The sequence below is a fragment of the Setaria italica genome, chromosome IX (assembly GCF_000263155.2).
Source record: "Setaria italica strain Yugu1 chromosome IX, Setaria_italica_v2.0, whole genome shotgun sequence".
In the NCBI taxonomy this organism is placed as follows: Eukaryota; Viridiplantae; Streptophyta; class Magnoliopsida; order Poales; family Poaceae; genus Setaria; species Setaria italica.
This window is the reverse complement of record NC_028458.1, coordinates 5,024,533-5,041,664: the sequence shown is the minus strand read 5'-3', so window position 1 is coordinate 5,041,664 and position 17,132 is coordinate 5,024,533. Positions and strand designations below refer to the sequence as shown.

The window sequence follows — 17,132 nt, the reverse complement described above, 5'->3', positions numbered from 1 at the left end:
GCATCATTCCTTAGGTAAGGGATGCATCATAATTCTGGCTTTGTGTTAATTTGATCCCGGGTAGAATCAAATAGCAAGCAGTATATTTGGCATGGTTTGGTAATGCCTCAGCAGCATGGTTGGATTGGGATTACTAAATCGTGCTATTTTTTTTTCCATTCCTCTTGTTGCTTGGCAGTGTGGCGCTGACGCCATTATTCCGGGTAACAAGGAGGGTTGATGAATTGGGGGCTGCACTGGAGCCACTTTTCAGGAGGTATTGTGAACCACTAGGGGATTTGGAGGCAGTTCCGGATGAGAGCATTAAGAGGAGGTTGTTTGAACATATTCAACCACATTTGGCTGTTGCTTTGAACGAGACATTCAGTGTTCCCATGAGGGCTTCTGTGGATCAATTCAAGGATGGCAATTCTGGTGGGAAGGCCAGCACTAAAAGGCAGTTCGGCAGTAGAGATAGTTTGTCAACTGAATTGGAGTTTCACATGTCTGTTTCTGCGAAATACTTGCTATTGTCAGCTTTCCTGGCTTCAAGGAACCCGGCTACTCTTGATGCAGCTTTGTTCGATTCAACTGGAGGGTCGGATAATCATAGGCGCAAGAGAAAGTATGCCACCTGATGTCATCTCTTGACTTGCCAAAATTTTAATTATCTTATCAGTTATTAAATGCTTACATCATTGTTCTTGGTATAGGAGCTCTCAGGCCTCGATGAATATGAAGGACACCATGGTTGAAGAGATGCTTATGAAAGGCCCTGGTACATTTCCTCTTGAGAGGCTCTTGGCTATATTTCAGTGCATTACATCAGTGTCAGAAGATGCTCTCAATGATGTTGAATGTCCTGATAGTATGATGAATGGAAGTGGAATGACTGGTTTGATGTCAGATGTTCTTTTGCAATTGTCAACACTGTGCAATTCGAATTTCCTCTCCAAAAGCCGGAGCTGCCCACTAGAAGGCTCAGCTAGATATCGATCTAACATTGATGAAGATTTAGCTCTCAAGGTTAGCTCCTTGTAAGATTCATCTGTATGACACTGGTTGTGTTATGATCATTTTGTGATTTCTTTGTCATATTATTTACAGGTTGCCAGGAGTGTTAGTTTTCCCCTCTCGAAGTATATCTACAGAAGATAGCCTTTGCATCCTTAGTCTAGGCTGTAACAACTCTCGTATTGTTGCCTTTAGATTCTATTGTAATAGCTTCCTGAGATCTGTCTAGTTTCTTTGATGGTAGAGCATCGAGGGACAGAAATTGCTAGATGCCCCATGTTCTTTAGTTTCTTGACTTTCTTTCATCTCATTTCTCGCTCATACATGGAGACATTGAGTATGGTACCCAGTCCTGGTTCTAATGGCAACCGAACATTTCTGAGCTTCATTGAAATGCCTCAGAAGTAGCATTTTGTTGACTACTTGTGCTTCAGAAAGAAAGAAAAGAACCACTAGCAATTGAATGTTGCAATGTTTGTTTATATTACTAGATGTTCTTTTCTAAAATATTTGAATGCAGTGGCATCATATCAACAACTACTTTTGTGTGGCACCATAATTCTGTCTGAAACATCAGTGCCACTTTGTACAATATTTCTGTATTTATCTGTATGTAAGTCAGTATTTTATTTTCCATTCACAAACCTCCAATTGTATCACCTTTTTTTCTAAAAAAAAATTATGCCTTCCCTAGTAAAATCCACATCATTGTAAAAATATTTTAGTCATGTTTGCCACACTTAGACCAACCTTATGCAATCAATTGAGCTCCTTTGGCTGCACGTAATATATAATTAAGTGATTGATCAAACAACAGTAACTCCAAACTACCCTTTTTTGGTGTAGCTCATTGTGTTATTTGCAGGCTGATTGTTTTTACTAGTGTGACATTTAAAATAGCTATCAAAAGCAGTGCATATCCCCAATCCCTCTCAGTATCTGGTTCGAAGTTCAACATTGGCAGATGATCGCGCTCTTTGATGTACTGATTCATGGTGTTCTTGCTTGTCCAAGTTAACTGGTACAGACAAGGTATGATCCTTTCCTTGTAAGCCATTCAGTCTAATGAAATATTATCTGAAATGTATATCCTATACATATTTTTCAATTTGTTGTGAAGATCTGTAATAAGTGCTATTCATTAAGTCGTACATAATAATTACAATAATATCTTTTAAGCTACGGCAACCTGATAGGGCTGCATGATGCAAACATATCACCATGCTTTTAAATGCCTCTTACTACCTAAGAAATTGTGGCGCATTAGGATGTGCCTTTTGGCCCAACATTTTTTATGTGGTGCAGTAGGGTATGTATGATACAGGGAATTAAGTCCAGTAGACAAAGGAATTACTTTATCTCCAAGAATAATTAAAATTAAGAATCCGATGTTACAGTTTAGTTTACAAACAGCTCCGCAATGCTCTCTATTTCATCTGATATAACCTTAATGATACTACACAACAACTAGATGTTCAAAGTAGAAACAAAAATAATGTATGGCTTTATGTCAGGAGCCTGCATCATTTTCCCTGAATGGACAATAAAAATGCAATACTGCATTATGATAGTTGCAGATTTTGGTGGTGCAACGATACTGTTATCTTCCTTGAACAGGCGGCATTGCACTGCTAGGTTTCTCCATGTCATCTAAGCTTGAAGCATTGAAGCTCTTCATTGGGATCCCATTGCTGGTTCCATCAACAACATCACCCTTTTCTTGAAGTTGCAAGGCAAATTCAAGTTTCCACAAAACGTCTCCCATTGATGGACGGTCAACTCCATAGTCAGCAAGGCATTTCTCAGCAGCCTCAGCAAACATCTCAAGTGAATCAGGCCTGATTTGTCCTGCAATGTGAGGATCAATTATTTTATTAAGCTCTCCCTTGCGGTACCATGTAAGGGCCCATTCTGCGAGGTTCACTTGGTCTCTTGGAAGTGCTGGGTTGATGGCTGGCCTTGCACACAACACCTCAAAGAGTACCACCCCAAAAGAGTATACATCTGATTTCTCCGTTAGCTGTTGACGTCTGAAGTACTCTGGATCAAGGTAGCCAAAGCTTCCTTTGACAGCAGTGCTGACATGGGTTTGCTCAAGGGATGGAGCAGCTTTTGATAGGCCAAAATCAGCAACCTTGGCCACAAAATTTTCATCAAGGAGAATGTTGGTAGTCTTGACATCACGGTGAATTATGCCCTGAGCTGCACCTGTATGAAGATAATGCAGGCCCTTTGCCGCCCCAATGCTAATTTCTAGGCGTTGCTTCCAAGAGAGAGGCTTCAGGTTCGTACCACCATAGAGATGATCCCTCAATGGACCATTTGACATGAACTCATAAACCAGGATCATCTCATTATTCTCATCACAGCAACCAATGAGTGAAACCAGGTGTCGGTGACGTAGCTTTGACAACATTTGAATTTCAGTCAGGAACTCATTCATACCTTGATCAGAAGATGGATTGCCTCGCTTGATAGCCAGCTTTGTGCCATCCTCAAGAACACCAAGATAAACTTTTCCAAAACCACCAACACCAAGGACATCCTTTTCTTCAAAGTTTTTTGTGGCTTTCTGAATTTCAGCGAAGGTGAAATAGCGGCCTAGTCCATAAGCACTAGATGCAAACAGGCTCGAAAAACCACTCTTGGTCCTTGTGGAGCCAAAGCGATTTCTGGAGAGCCTGCTGCAGCTGCTCATGAAGCTTGATTGGCTGGAGTTGAGTGGAAGGAACCAAGAATGGAAGCTATTTGTCTTCTGCCATTCTGGCCTTCGGTTTCGCCTGCAGCATATTACCATGGCCAATGCAGCTGCAATCACTGCCAAAGCAAGACCTATGCCGGTTAGTGTCCTCTTACCAAGTTGTGAGCTTGTTTTTGGTGAAAAAAGGCCATCTAAGCTGTTTGCTTGGTTGCTTATCTTCATGACTTCAAGTCCATTAAGGATGGCATCAGTGTTGCTGGAGTCGGTAGTGCTCGGGCCAACCTGCACTAGAAGGGTGGAGTTGATGATGCTGGATGAGTCCACAGTAAAGTCCTGGTAGTAGGCTACTGCAAGCCCCATTGTCAAGCTTGAGAGGTCGAGGTTGGACACACCCATCATGCCATTTATGTAGACATTGAAGTAGAGGCTATTGAGTGCCTTGCTTATAATATCACAGAAATGTAGGCGGATGAGGTACTTGAATCCTGGCTCTGCTTCCATTTCCCAAGTTATGTTGAATCTTGCTTGCGAGGTATTTGTCGAGGCAGTCTGCTGTGCTGTTGAGTAGATGAATGCTGGAGCAATGAGTGGTGTGATGGTCTTGTCATCAGGATACTTGATGGTTCTAGGAGGAACCCAAGCTGCTTTTGCTGCTGCCTCAAGCTTCAAAAAAGGTGCATCTGGTAACCAGATCCTGCCCAGTGTGTCATTGAAGGCTGTCACGAGTGCACCTCCCATGTTCAGCCGGTAGACTACCTGCAATGCATTGTTGGAGATGTCAAATTGTTCCTGGGGAGGCAGGCTGTTGGTGGTATTTGGAATTAGGCTGGGTGGTGCAGAGACAACCTCAATAGCATTGATGAATGCTATTGAGTCCTTTTTTGGGGTGAAAATGATCTTCAAGTTGTCTCCCTGGGTTACGACAATATACTCCCGAAGGACAGGATTTGGGGGACTGGCAATGATGGAGAAGTCATGGAGAAGAACCATATTGTCAGTGAACACAGAGAATGTAGCTGTGGTGAGGTTGTATTGTTTGTCAGGGATAGGTAAGAAGTAGAGACGGATCCAATGGCGACCAGGCTGCGAGACAAAGAAACTATAAGTTGAGACATCCGAAAAAACTCTTGCTGACAGATAGAGTGGGGATAATGGTGAAGCAGCAGCCGGATAATTGTTAGCAGTGATCTTGATGTCCACTGGGGTGGACAGAAACGATGCCGACTCTGGATCAGAACGGAATGTCCTGCCATCATCAAGCTGCACAGAACCAGATGCTCCACAGCTAATGAGGTAGTTGTCTCGAGGTACAAATGAATCCTTCGGTGATGCAATTGCATTGGTGCTGGTTATACTGATAATGGCAAGGATGGAGAGGATGATGAACTTTGGTACTCTCTTCCTCTCAAGCATGCTTCTGGCCATCTTTGTTGATGTTGGCATCAGAAGCACTAGCATGTAGCAAAAACTTTGTGGTGCCTTCTCATGGGGGAGGAAAGTGGTCTCTGGATTGAAGAAGAGGGAAAGGATTCAGGGATGACTGAGGTCTTTGGTTGGCTTTTGGAGGGAATGGATTGATTGATTACTGAGATATATGGTATTGGTTGAGTGCACGTCCAGATGGATCAGGTTGTTACCAAAATATCATGTTGAATCAGTTACTGACCATTATCGTCAATATTCTTTTCGGAGCTCATACAGATGGCATGTAGATGTTTAAATGTGTTTTGAAAAGGGAGCCTACAGGCCAATAGCTGCAATATACTGTGGCTGGAATAATTCAAGTAGAGCTGTCTAGGTATTGCTCTCATTAGTTTTCTTAAAAGTTAGCTGTATCGTGTTGGTTTGTTTCAAGTAGGTTAAGATTTGGAATCTGAGAGCTCTTTTCTTGTGATGTTTGTTGTAGGGTAATAGGACAAAAACTAATCAATATAATCACCGGTTGGTACTTGGCTGTGGCCCCCAGCTAATGGCTTAAGTAATCACAAATCAAATTGTCGCTTTGGAAAACAAGGTTAGTTTGTCAAACACAGTTATAAGGGATGGCTATTATTATCCTAAAATTTAGTGTCCCATTACTTCTGTATCGACATCGCTAACCCAACACAATTATCTTTGTTACTATGCTTGCATATCTTTCAGGAATCACAAACTTGATCTTCCTGTGGAATGCCTTGGATAGCATCATCTTCTTCTTTTTTTTCATTTTGTTCCTTGTCATGCAGACATTATTCCAGCAAATCATGCAACCCAAGTCATTAGCCATCTGCCTGTTCATGATCGATTATTATGGTCTAACAAAGAGTATTTGGCATTCTGATTTTATTTATATGTGCTGAACTAGACAGGGTGCACCTTTGTGACTTTGGTCCAAAATAATGTCCGATTTCATGTTGGACAGCTGCAGCTGTAGATCACGTAAGTGGCTCTCCATTTCTCTGCTCACATATCTTTGTTTGACCAGCTTATTAGTGGCACACCAATAACTTCAGCTGCTACAATCCATTTATTATTGCTTCTTTGAAAAGGAATACGAACCATTCAATTGTTTAGTCAAAGCCTTCCTTTCATTCTTTTTTTTATCATGTTTTAAATAAATAAAGAAAATAGAAGTGTGATCTGCGATCCTGAACATGGGGTGCACGTCTGTCGTAGTGTAGTTTGACCACATGTACCTAGCATGGCTGCGTTGTACAACAATGGAATTTGCAGGCTCAGTGTAGGCCCATTGTTTGTCTGATTAGGGCCTTCCAGATTTCCTGGACCACAAACCAAAGCCCAGTTGGGGTTGTGCCATGGGTATTCTCTTTATTGTTACTTTTCAAAAAAAATTAATTCTCTTTGTTGTTAACGTTTCTTCACAAACAAAAGCGAGCATGCCTTACTACTGTTAATGCTAGTATGTGTCTTTAAGCTTTGCTAAGTTAGAAATTGCTGTAGCATTTGTGATTTTTTTTCACCATATTCCAAACTGTGTTTCTCAATATTTCAGTTTTTTTATGCTATCCAAAACCGATGTGATGTCCCTTGAGATGTTGGGTTACTCCGCCTTTTTTAAGTTTCCTGTTCCTATGGGCACGGATCGATGCATGTATCCACTTCAGTACAACTTAATTAATTAATTGTTCAGTTTGTCTAGCTCGAACTGTAAGTTAACAAGTTGAACTGGAGTATTTCGGGCCCATCCTTACCTAAGTTAACAAGTTACCTGTTCTGATAGGTGCTTTGGTAATGAGATCAACAGGGGTACTATCTTATAGTTATGTGCAGTGAATGTGAATTTGTGAACTGGACTGCAGAGTGCATCTCTTCCTGTGCTGTCTCTTTCTGTAACAAACAAAGCTGGGTTAACTTTTGGATCTAATTAAAAAAAGGAAGAGACCAGCAGCTGTTATTTATCCTTTGCCCAATTACAAGCCAGGTAGGCAAGAAAGGAATGGGGAACCCGTGATCTGTTGGGCCATACATGCACAAAAGGAGACAAGTTAGGCTTGATAAAATCAAATGAAGGTAGGCCACCTTCTGCGACCTGAACACACATGCACAGGCATGTTCTTGTTATCCGTGCGACCTCGCTCTCATTCCACAAGCACCCTTCACGAGCAGCATACCGATTGTCCTTTTGTTTTTGGTATCTCATGACTCATAGCATACTATAATTCTCATATCATGTGTCTGGGTTGTGATGTACTTAGGGCCTGTTTGGTAGGGCTGTGGCTGTGGCTGAAACGGCTGCGGCTGTGGCTGCTCTGGTGAAACAGCTTCTCTGGTGAAGTTGAAGCCATTCTGAAAAGTGTTTGGCAAAACGGCTTCTCCTGTATTTTTAGGAATGGCTTTGATAAATCAAATGTCATAGATGCCCTTAACTATATGGATTTTTTTTAATAGATGAAAATAGATAATCACGGTTCATAAATAGATTACTAGCGAATGTCGCATCCAGGTTCAAAAAAATTCTCACGGTTCATCACGGTTCATCACGTTTCATAAATATTTTAATTGCTACTCCTGTATTTCTCTCAAAAAAATTCAGCTGATTTTTTTTTAATATTTGAATTCATCACGGTTCATAAATAATAGCTACCATCCTTACATAGCATGCAACCATATAAGCTAACTGACATACTCAAGATGATCTAGAAAGGAAGATTGCTCTAGCAAGATCATCTCGGAATTTATCCATGGTCCGATCATCTGTTTCCATGTTGGATGTATCTCCAGCATCTTGAGAGACATAGTGCTTCCTATATCTTGAAGGTATAGTGGGCATATAATCGGGATTCCGATCGCATTTGCGGAAATCCTTATCTTGTGTGTGGTTTTCACGAATGAAGTTATGGAGACACATGGTTGCGGCAACTATCATCATTTGCTTCTCCATTGGGTAACTCGGCATCTTGAGAAGGATTCTCCACTTCATTTTCCACACACCAAAAGAGCGCTCTACCACATTGCGAATACTTGAATGCAAATGGTTAAAATGTTCTTGCTCACCATTTGGAGCAGGACCTCTCCTCCAATCTGGCACATGATACCTTTCACCCTTGTATGGTGCCAAGTATCCAGGTCTATTTGGGTACCCGGCATCAACCATATAATACTTTCCTAAATACACATGTAAAAAAATGAAGGTTGTGAGCCACGCGCATTCATGTATAGACATGAGAAAAGATAAGGTAGGTGATCCGACATACCTAGAGGGGGGTGTGGAAAGGTAGAGTGATCATGTCGAAGTGCATGGAAGAGAACATTAGTATCATGCATAGACCCGGGCTGACCAATAGATGCATAAGTGAACCTCATGTCGAAATCAACAATACCAAGAACATTTTGTGTCGCTTTGCCACTCCGACCAATGTACCTAATCCTGATGGGGAACAAGTCTTCAACTTCTGACTAGAACTTCTCTGGCTCTCAAACCCCACGACAAGCCACGCACCTTCAACATAAGAGTGGATGATAGACACCGTACCACGCACCTTCAATTAGCTGGGAAATAACAATGCACAGGTACTACTACATTGCTGTCTGCAAAAGCAATGATATGAAACATTGCGATATGCTAATGATCTACTAATATGCTATGATATGAAGTAATATACATATATGATATATCATATATGGAACATTTGCGAGGAGCCATTTTTGACTCTTAGACATTTATTAAACCAGGATGCAAATGAGTGAAAGTGGTCACACAGAAGATTGGCATGTCGCCTGTCACTCTAGTGTATCTTGTTATCTAGCTACATGCATATTGCTTAGGGCATATGACTGAAGGATAATAATATACCACAAGGACTGAAGGATGCTGAATCCAAGAATGGGCATGCAGTTCCCTAAAGAAAACACATTTCATGACCATGCAAGGCAATGGCCAGCAGCTGATGCATGCCTGGCACCCCAGATAGCAAGCAAAACTTTAAAAATCCAAATACACACCACAGTTCACAACAAAATGTCCCAGATAGCAAATGCGTCACGCATGTTCTTCTTTCTAAGGACAACAGCAAGACAATGGCTTGAGCTCAAACACAACAGCAATCACAATGGCTTCAACAATCACAACAGCAATCACAATGGCTCAAACAAGGAAATCACTTTAATTGGATCATATGTTCTTACCTTGGATCGGTGAGGTCGACGTCCACAGATGCAGGAGCAGTAGCTGTCCTAGCCGCCGGTGGTGGCCTAGGTGCGCGGGTACCTCGCCGACGAGTTGAGGAGCTCCGAACTGGACCAGAGGTGACCCGAACCGGCAGCCGCTCGTCATTGCCTCCAACCTCCTGTGAAGCTGTCTCCTGTTGAGGATCGGCACGGAGCCAATCCGGCCCTAGAGCCGCCGCCGCTGCTCCGGCCCACCACTCCGGCCATCCTCCGGGCATGGCGGCGTTGGGGATGCCGGAGGCCTGGGAAGCTGATGGCCCCGCGCTGGGGACGCCGGGCCATGCGCCGGGGATGCCGGGCCACGCGCCGGCGGCCAGGCCCGCCGCGGCTGGGATGGCCGGTTGCTGCGCCGGTGGCTGGCCCGCCGCGGTTGCTGCGCCTCCAGGCCATGCGCCCGCCACCATGCCGGGAGGCACTCCCGCGGCGGCCAGGAGGGCACCCAGGGGACCCGTCGGCGGGCCTCCCGGCCACAAGAACGGGGCGCCGCCAGCCCCTCCGCCGGACACATACGGCGCGCCGTTGGACCCTCCGCTTGGCGCATCTTGGAGCCCACCACCGAATCTACCCCTTTCGACCGCCGGATCCAAGTTTCCCGCCGCCGGAGGAGGGTCCATGCCGGCCGCCGCCAGACCAGACCGGAGGAGGCGCTACCAGAAGAAGAGAAAGGAACGGTTCGCGAGAGGAAGAAAGGAAAAGGAGGCGGTGGCAATTCGGTGTAATTTTGCCGAAGTCGAAGGGTAATTTGGTAACATGGGGGGCGCGGATGGAGGGGAAGCCGCGGGGAGCTGGTTTTTTGGGCTTCTCCTCCCCAGTACAAATTGGAAAACGGCTTCACGGGTGCTTCGCGAGAGAAGCCGTTTTTTGGAAGGGCGTTTGGTACGGCTTCTCCAGAAGCCGCTCGAGAAGCCGTCCAATAAGCCCTACCAAACAGGCCCTTAGTATTTTCTATTATGTCGCAGCCAACCCAAACCGTTTGCGTCCTAACAAATGATGACTAAGAGGTACGAACAGATTATGATTGATTCCAGGCTTATATATTCAGGATTTCAAATTTATCTATATTTTTGGCTGTTTGTATCGGAAGAAACGAATCTGATTTGTACTATATGTTTTTCGCTAACTGATTAATGGGCCCTTATTTGACTGTTATGATGTTAACAGCTCAGCCTGCAGAAGCATCTTGCAGTAAGGATGCTGCAAAGTACTATTTGGCTTCTATGGTGAACAGGCCTTTGGAGTTAAGTAGTTAACAAAGCTTGTAAATCACCTACCTGATACCGTGATACGCGAGTCAGTGATGACGAATGCGAAGGTGGATGGCTGAAAAAAAGAAGTGTTTGACTCAAATCTCAACTGGTGTTCTTCCATCGCTTGAAATACTCATTCGCCGTGAGTAGGCCCACATTAGGACGTGAAGTTTTTTTTTAACGAACCGGCGGCAGGGGAGCGCCGTTATATTAAAAAGAGGATAGTCTAGATGGGTGCAAACAAAGTCAACATTTACAACGCTTCACAAAGGTGTGGAAAAGCGCTCATACTTAAGAAGAAAACGTATTGAAGTGCGCCGGCAGCTGTCCTAACTACACCGTGGTAGAGCTGCAAAGTGTTTTGCCCCCGTCGCGATCCACATAGAGGCTTCATTCTTGATGGTTTGTGTGATTTGCTGTGACGTAGATTCTTGACGATCGAAAATCCTTGCATTGCGTTCCTTCCAAATAACCCAGCATACGAGGAAGATAAGGGATTTGAGGCCGCGTCGGTATTCACTCGCGGAGTCCGCTAGGTTTGTCCACCATTGGTGGATAGAAAACTGCAGCGACCAGTTCGTGGGTCGGAGGTCGTCATTGGTCACCCACGTCGCTATCTCGTTTCAGATTTGCTCGGTGAAGTGGCACTTCGCGAACAAATGGCAGCCTAACTCCTGTTCTTGTCTGCATAGGGGCCAGCGTCCTGAATTTGCCCAACCTCGCGCTTGTAGCCTGTCTAATGTCCAAAACCGGTTTTAAATGGCCAACCAAGCGAAAAACTGTTAGGACGTGAAGTCATCCTCTGAAAGTTTGTTAATTTTGGATCTTGCGTGTTTTTCTTTTCCAGGCTCCTGTGCATCGCGTTTCCTCATGGCAAGGACACGTCGAATTTGGAATTTGCGGCCTCAGTTTGGGAGGAGGGGGCTAAATTTTAGCCCCCGTCACATCGAATGTTTGGACACTAATTAGGAGTATTAAATCTAGACTAATTACAAAACTAATTACACAACCCCTAGGCTAAATCGCGAGACGAATCTATTAAGCCTAATTAGTCTATGATTTGACAATGTGATGCTACAGTAACCATTCACTAATGATGGATTAATTAGGCTTAATAGATTCGTCTCGCGATTTAGCATAGGGGTTCTGTAATTAGTTTTGTAATTAGCTTATGTTTAGTCCTCCTAATTAACATCCGAACATCCGATGTGACAGGGCTAAAATTTAGCTCCCTCCTCCCAAACACCCCCTTAGGCAAGCACAAGTCGTAGGAGCTACGGAGCAAGGATCCTAAAGACCCGTCCTTCTGATCTGACCAAGGATTTGACTATGCGCTCATCTGGGTATGCGTATCTTTCATTCTTTCTCATCACCCGTCAGTCCAAGTACCAGTTTGCATTTCCTTGCATGCTGCAGTGATCCTTTTTCGTTTGGTACTGGTTGGTCTGACGGATCACGGATGACCTCCGGCTTCGTTCCAACCATCCATCTGATTCTTGCACCGTTTCTTTACTCATGTAGCTAGCACGAGATGCCTACACAGAACAGAAGGTCCTGAGCCGTTCGTCCTACGCTAGAAAGCAACTGTAGATGCCTCCTGTTCCTTTGCCCTTTCCTAGTTGTCAATGTCGAGGAGCTCTTGGGTATGGCCATTGAGGCTTCCAAAACCATCTCTTTTATATAAACCACGTTGTCCTGGTAGATGTACACTGGTTGTACCATACGCCTTCATCACGTACGATTGTATGAAGAGGCGCGACAAGCCGACGCACGCGAGGTTGGAACTTGGATGTACGCAGGTACAGGACACGCGACAAGCCAAGCCACGCCTTCTTCTAGGGCTTCTCGGCATGTCGGATTTGACCCCACAGTATCCGAGGCCCGAATAAACAAACCAGCCAGCCAGCCCTGTTGTAGGATGCACACGTGAGAGAAGGAAGAGAGAGAGAGAGAGAGAGAAGAAAGAAGCCCATGAGCACTTCGAGCCCACCTGGGGTTCGGCCCGCCCGAGAATCACAGGTAAGGGAGAGAGCGAAGTCCCAGCAAGAAAAAAGGGAAACGACAAGTCCTACGCAAACATGTCTCCCATGTGGGCCCGCTGCGCATCGCGGTCGTTGGTCTGTCGCGTAGGCGGCGATGCGGGGACAAGGCTAGGGTTAAACGACCGACCAGAAACCAGACATATCTGTGCACCTAATCGCCTCCTCTACGCACAGCCAACAGGCACAAATTGCACAAACTCGTGAATAAAGCCACGGCGGCTACGCTTGCCTAGAGGGAGCTGGTGGTTTCATGCAGCGTTCACAAATGCCATTGCCATACCTCCCGTACCTCAAGGCTCAAGATGTTGCAGCGATTTTGCTGCCATACAAAAAAAAAATGTTAAAATAGCAATGTACCGCTGTGATGCTGTCTGCGTTGATCTTGATCGGAAGTAAAATTTTGTAGCATTTTTATTGTTAAAATAACATTGTACTGCTGATAGCATTTTTTTTTCAAGTTTTGTAGGTTTTATTTCCAAGGGTAACTATTTTGCTGTGTGTGTTCAATACTACCAGATACTAGTGTACATATTCAATCTTATCTTGATATGTTGTATAATTGCAGCCATTGTTTGCATGGATCTAGAAAAATCTAACATTTTGCTGCTTTTAGCCAAACAAAAACCGAAAGCCAGAACCAGCCCAACTTTTGATTTCTTTCACGTCGTTTTACCCACATGTCGTCAGAAGGGAAATAAGTACATAAGCATGGTCCATGAGTTGAGATAGTACACTATATCAAGTGCACTAACCCAACTCATGTTTGCATAATTATGCAATTCATGGTTTGGTATGTTTTCTCGAGATCATTTATGGTTCTTTTTCCAAACAAAAGAAAATATTTACGGTTTGGCATGTTCCACTGACAATCTGGTCCCACATCCGGCTTCCTTCACTCCAACCTTGTGTTTGTGCTGCTCTCTTGTACACAGTGGTCAATAGATTGTTGTTGCCTATAGATAGGAAACGAACAAGCACAGACGACTCATGGACTCATGGTCCCCTTCCATCTGATCTGAGCTCGCCCCGTCTCTCTCCAATCTTGTGCAGCTCTCCCAAAACCCCTCAAAAGTGGAGGCGTGTTCAAGTGTGTATGAATCTGAGCACAGAGACACGGAGCTCAGAGACACAGAGCTGTGGCAGAAGGCTACAAGGCGCGAAACTTCTTTGACCGGAACAGAGCGCCCCGACTGGTACCAATCGTCTCTCCCCTTTCTTCTTGCATCTGAAATCGCCATCCATCTTGTTGCCACATCCCACATCCTTGTTCGTGACTCGTCATCTCCCCTGCTGCAGTGCCGGTGACCATGGTGAAGGAAGAGGAGATCGTCGCGGAGGCGGGAGGGCGAGGCTACATGGACTTGCTCGGTCTCGGAGGAGAGGACTACTTGCTGTGCATGTCCCCTTCCTCCTACTTCTCTTCCAGCGTCGTCTCCACCGCCACGACCACCAGTGCCACTCCCGCCGCCGCGTCGTCTCCTACCTGCTCCTCCTACCTCGACCTGGCTCCGGCTTATCACCAGATGCTGAGCTTCGCCGGCCAAGGGCAGTACCATGGTGGTGATGGCATCTTTGGCTTGCAGTACTACGGCGGTGATCAGGCGATTCCGATGGCTGTTCCTGTTCCGCAGAAGTCAAGCCCAACCACGGAGTGCTCCTCCTCCATCTCCTCCATGTCGTCCTCGCCGCCGGCGACAACAGTCTCGGCCATCTCCAGCCCAAAGCCACAGGCTTTCAAGGTGCGTTTTCAGTCTTGAGGCAACTGTTGCTACGGCGAACCTGATCGTTTCTTTACGCCTTCTTTGAGGAAAAAGCCTGATGATTTCTTGCATTGTCAAGTGATGGTTCGGATGGTGTTTCTGTTGGCCTTTGCACGGTTCATGGATGATTCTCACTGCAAGTTCTGTATTATACTCTAACAAAATTTCCTGCTTGGTTGATTATTGGTTGGGTTTGTTCTTGTGCAGAAGAAGGGATCGAGAAGCAGTGGTCAAAGAAAGGCTGCGCCTGCTGCTGTTGCTACTACTGCTGCTACGAACAAGAGGCCCAGGGTTAGTGCTTTCCCTCTGCTTGAGTTGAGTGCCAGTAGTACGGTGTGCTAATCAACTGTGGTCCAATCTGGCACTTTGATCAGCAGACCAAATTAGTGAGCTGCTCTTCCTTGGTTCAGAAAATTAGTGAGCTGTTCTTGTTCTGCAAATCAGTCAGTTCGTTGGGTCAAAAATTAATAACTTCACTTTTGTTAGGTGAGGAAGGAGAAGCTCGGGGAGAGGATCATAGCTCTGCAGCAGCTGGTTTCTCCATTCGGAAAGGTAAAGAAAGTGAAAAAGGCAAAAGCTTCAGGCTTTTGGCGATACGCTCTTTACTCGCTCCCTGCACTTGCCTTTCCGCGTTTCCTTGATAGTGCAAGCGTCGTAACAACTGAATTAACTGCGGGACCGTAGCTGCGATCTGTTTACTTTAACCCTCCTTTATCCTGCTGTAAGGCCTTGTTTAGTTAGGGAATTTGGGAGGTGCCAAATTACTGTTACAGCACTGTAGCACACTGTAGCGTTTCGTTTGTATTTGTGAATTATTGTCCAAATATTGACTAATTAGGCTCAAAAGATTCGTCTCGCAAAGTACAACAAAACTGTGCAATTAGTTTTTAATTTCATCTACATTTAGTACTCCATGCATGTACCGCAAGTTTGATGTGATGGGGAATCTTCTTTTTGCATAGTGTCAAAGTTGGGAGTTGGGAGTAACACCAGCAGAAGCAAGCAGGCTGCTCAGCGCAACACAGATTGCCAGTGCTTCCTGACATATCTACTCTGAGGCAACCAGAGGAAGTGGTCAGAGAGCCATACATTGATACGCATGAGCAGTCACCAATGCGTAGATGAAGGCACCGTACGGTCCTCTTGTTTGCATGCAACATGCTAGGAGTACTACTAGTAGTAACAGCAGCAGTTAATTAGGGCAGTCTGATTAACCTAACCCTGTCGCCTCTTTTTTGACCTTTGACTGACGGGTTGATGTAAACTGCATGGACCCGGTCCTGCTTTGCCGCTGCCAGTCTGATACCGCCTCCGTTCTGCACGAGGCGCTCGGATACATACGCTTCCTGCACGACCAGGTTCAGGTGCGCTGTTTCCTACTCTCTCTCTCTCTCTCTCTCTCTAGTCTGTACAATGTGTCAATGTGCTCGTGTCAACGTAGATACATACAAACAAGCGCGGTGCACCATGCTTGGTTTCCTGCCATGCCTACGTTTCCCAGTGCAGTAATGTCTGTATCTTATGCGTGTACGCGCCGGCGTGCACTGTGATGGCTGCTGGTCTGGTAGCTGGTAGCCTGGTACACGCACTGTTGGGTACTTACTGGCTCTGGTCGCTTTTCTTCGTGTCAGGCTCTGAGCTCGCCGTACATGCAGCAGCGCCAGCCGGTCTCGGCGCACGCTCCGGTAAGCACCGCACTCCAAGCCGAACTGGGAGTAGTGTGTTTCTTTCGTTCAGAAAGCCTAATTACCTCCAGTAATTATGAACTTTTTATTAACAGCTGTGCTCGTACTCTGCTGCTGCATTGTGGCAGGCGCCGGAGAGCGCGGCCGGGACGGTGGTGGAGCCGCCGCGGCCGACGAGCGACCTGAGGAGCCGGGGGCTGTGCCTGGTGCCGATCGCGTGCACGGAGCATGTCGCCGGCGGCGTTCACGGCCACGGCCACGGCAACGGCGCCGACCTCTGGTCCGTGGCGGCGGGGATGGCGAAGGCGGCCGCGGAGAACAAGGCTGCTGCTGCTGTCGGAGCGCTGCCTGGTGGTGGTCATGGTCACCACGGGCACCTGGCCTAGCTGACCGACCGCGACACACTTAGCTTTACAGATTATGTGCGGGGTTAAGGCTTTAATCAGGCTCTTTTGGAGGGGTTTAATCAGTTCCCGTACTCCCATCAACTTTTGCTTAAAGTAAAACTTTTGGGAGGGGCTGCTGCTGCTTTTGCTGGAAAAGGGCGCGGGGATCCATATTTCCGCAGATGCCACAGCGCATCAGGCAGGGTGTGTGTATATTTTGGAGGGGGGTTTCTTCAGATTAGCAGTAGAGAGAAGACAGCGATGCGACGATGCCGAGATCTTGGGCACGAATGTCTCTGTGGTGTCACGCCTCACGACAGGCATTGAATGAATGTTGCTGCAGCCGAGATGATGCTTGCTTGGGAGCAGTGCAGTGACGGCTTCGGTATCTGTTATCCGATTTCCTCTCTGCTTGATCTTGATAATCGGTTTGCCGTCCTTGGAAGTTGGAACTGCACAATGCTTAGGCGTCCTCCGATGGTACGAATTAGCAAGAGACAATCCTATAAGAGATGACCCTTCGAAAACAACCTCTCACTTTTAACGCATGGCTCTCACTTTTATTTTAGCACATAGCTGGTATATGATTGAACCAATCTTGAAGTACATGTATAAGATTATCTTTTAATATAAGATTATCTTTTAATCAAG

General features: G+C 45.7%; 3 protein-coding genes across 4 annotated transcripts; 2 read left to right on the top strand and 1 right to left on the bottom strand.

Annotated features, from left to right (window-relative positions):
* Positions 1-1,457, top strand: LOC101780411 (origin of replication complex subunit 1; the record flags this gene model as incomplete). Its single annotated transcript, XM_004986170.2, has 4 exons — positions 1-14; positions 179-604; positions 693-1,005; positions 1,087-1,457. Coding segments are annotated over 4 exons (804 nt in total), but the record flags the coding sequence as incomplete, so codon positions are not given.
* An 847-nt stretch (positions 1,458-2,304) lies between these two features.
* LOC101768108 (probable receptor-like protein kinase At5g61350) lies at positions 2,305-5,922 on the bottom strand. The gene has a single exon (XM_004981634.2). The coding sequence runs from the start codon at positions 5,150-5,152 to the stop codon at positions 2,594-2,596; it is 2,559 nt and encodes an 852-aa protein (XP_004981691.2). The 5' UTR covers positions 5,153-5,922; the 3' UTR covers positions 2,305-2,593.
* A 7,698-nt stretch (positions 5,923-13,620) lies between these two features.
* LOC101767701 (transcription factor bHLH113) lies at positions 13,621-16,830 on the top strand. Of its 2 annotated transcripts, none has more exons than XM_004981633.2 (7): positions 13,621-13,843; positions 13,947-14,389; positions 14,618-14,701; positions 14,897-14,962; positions 15,709-15,774; positions 16,042-16,095; positions 16,224-16,830. In XM_004981633.2, the coding sequence occupies exons 2-7, from the start codon at positions 13,958-13,960 to the stop codon at positions 16,479-16,481; spliced, it is 960 nt and encodes a 319-aa protein (XP_004981690.1). In that variant the 5' UTR covers positions 13,621-13,843; positions 13,947-13,957; the 3' UTR covers positions 16,482-16,830. The 2 variants fall into 2 exon arrangements, with proteins under 2 accessions (XP_004981690.1, XP_012704673.1); XM_012849219.2 differs by having other exon boundaries at positions 16,191-16,830.
* The last annotated feature ends 302 nt before the right edge of the window (positions 16,831-17,132 follow it).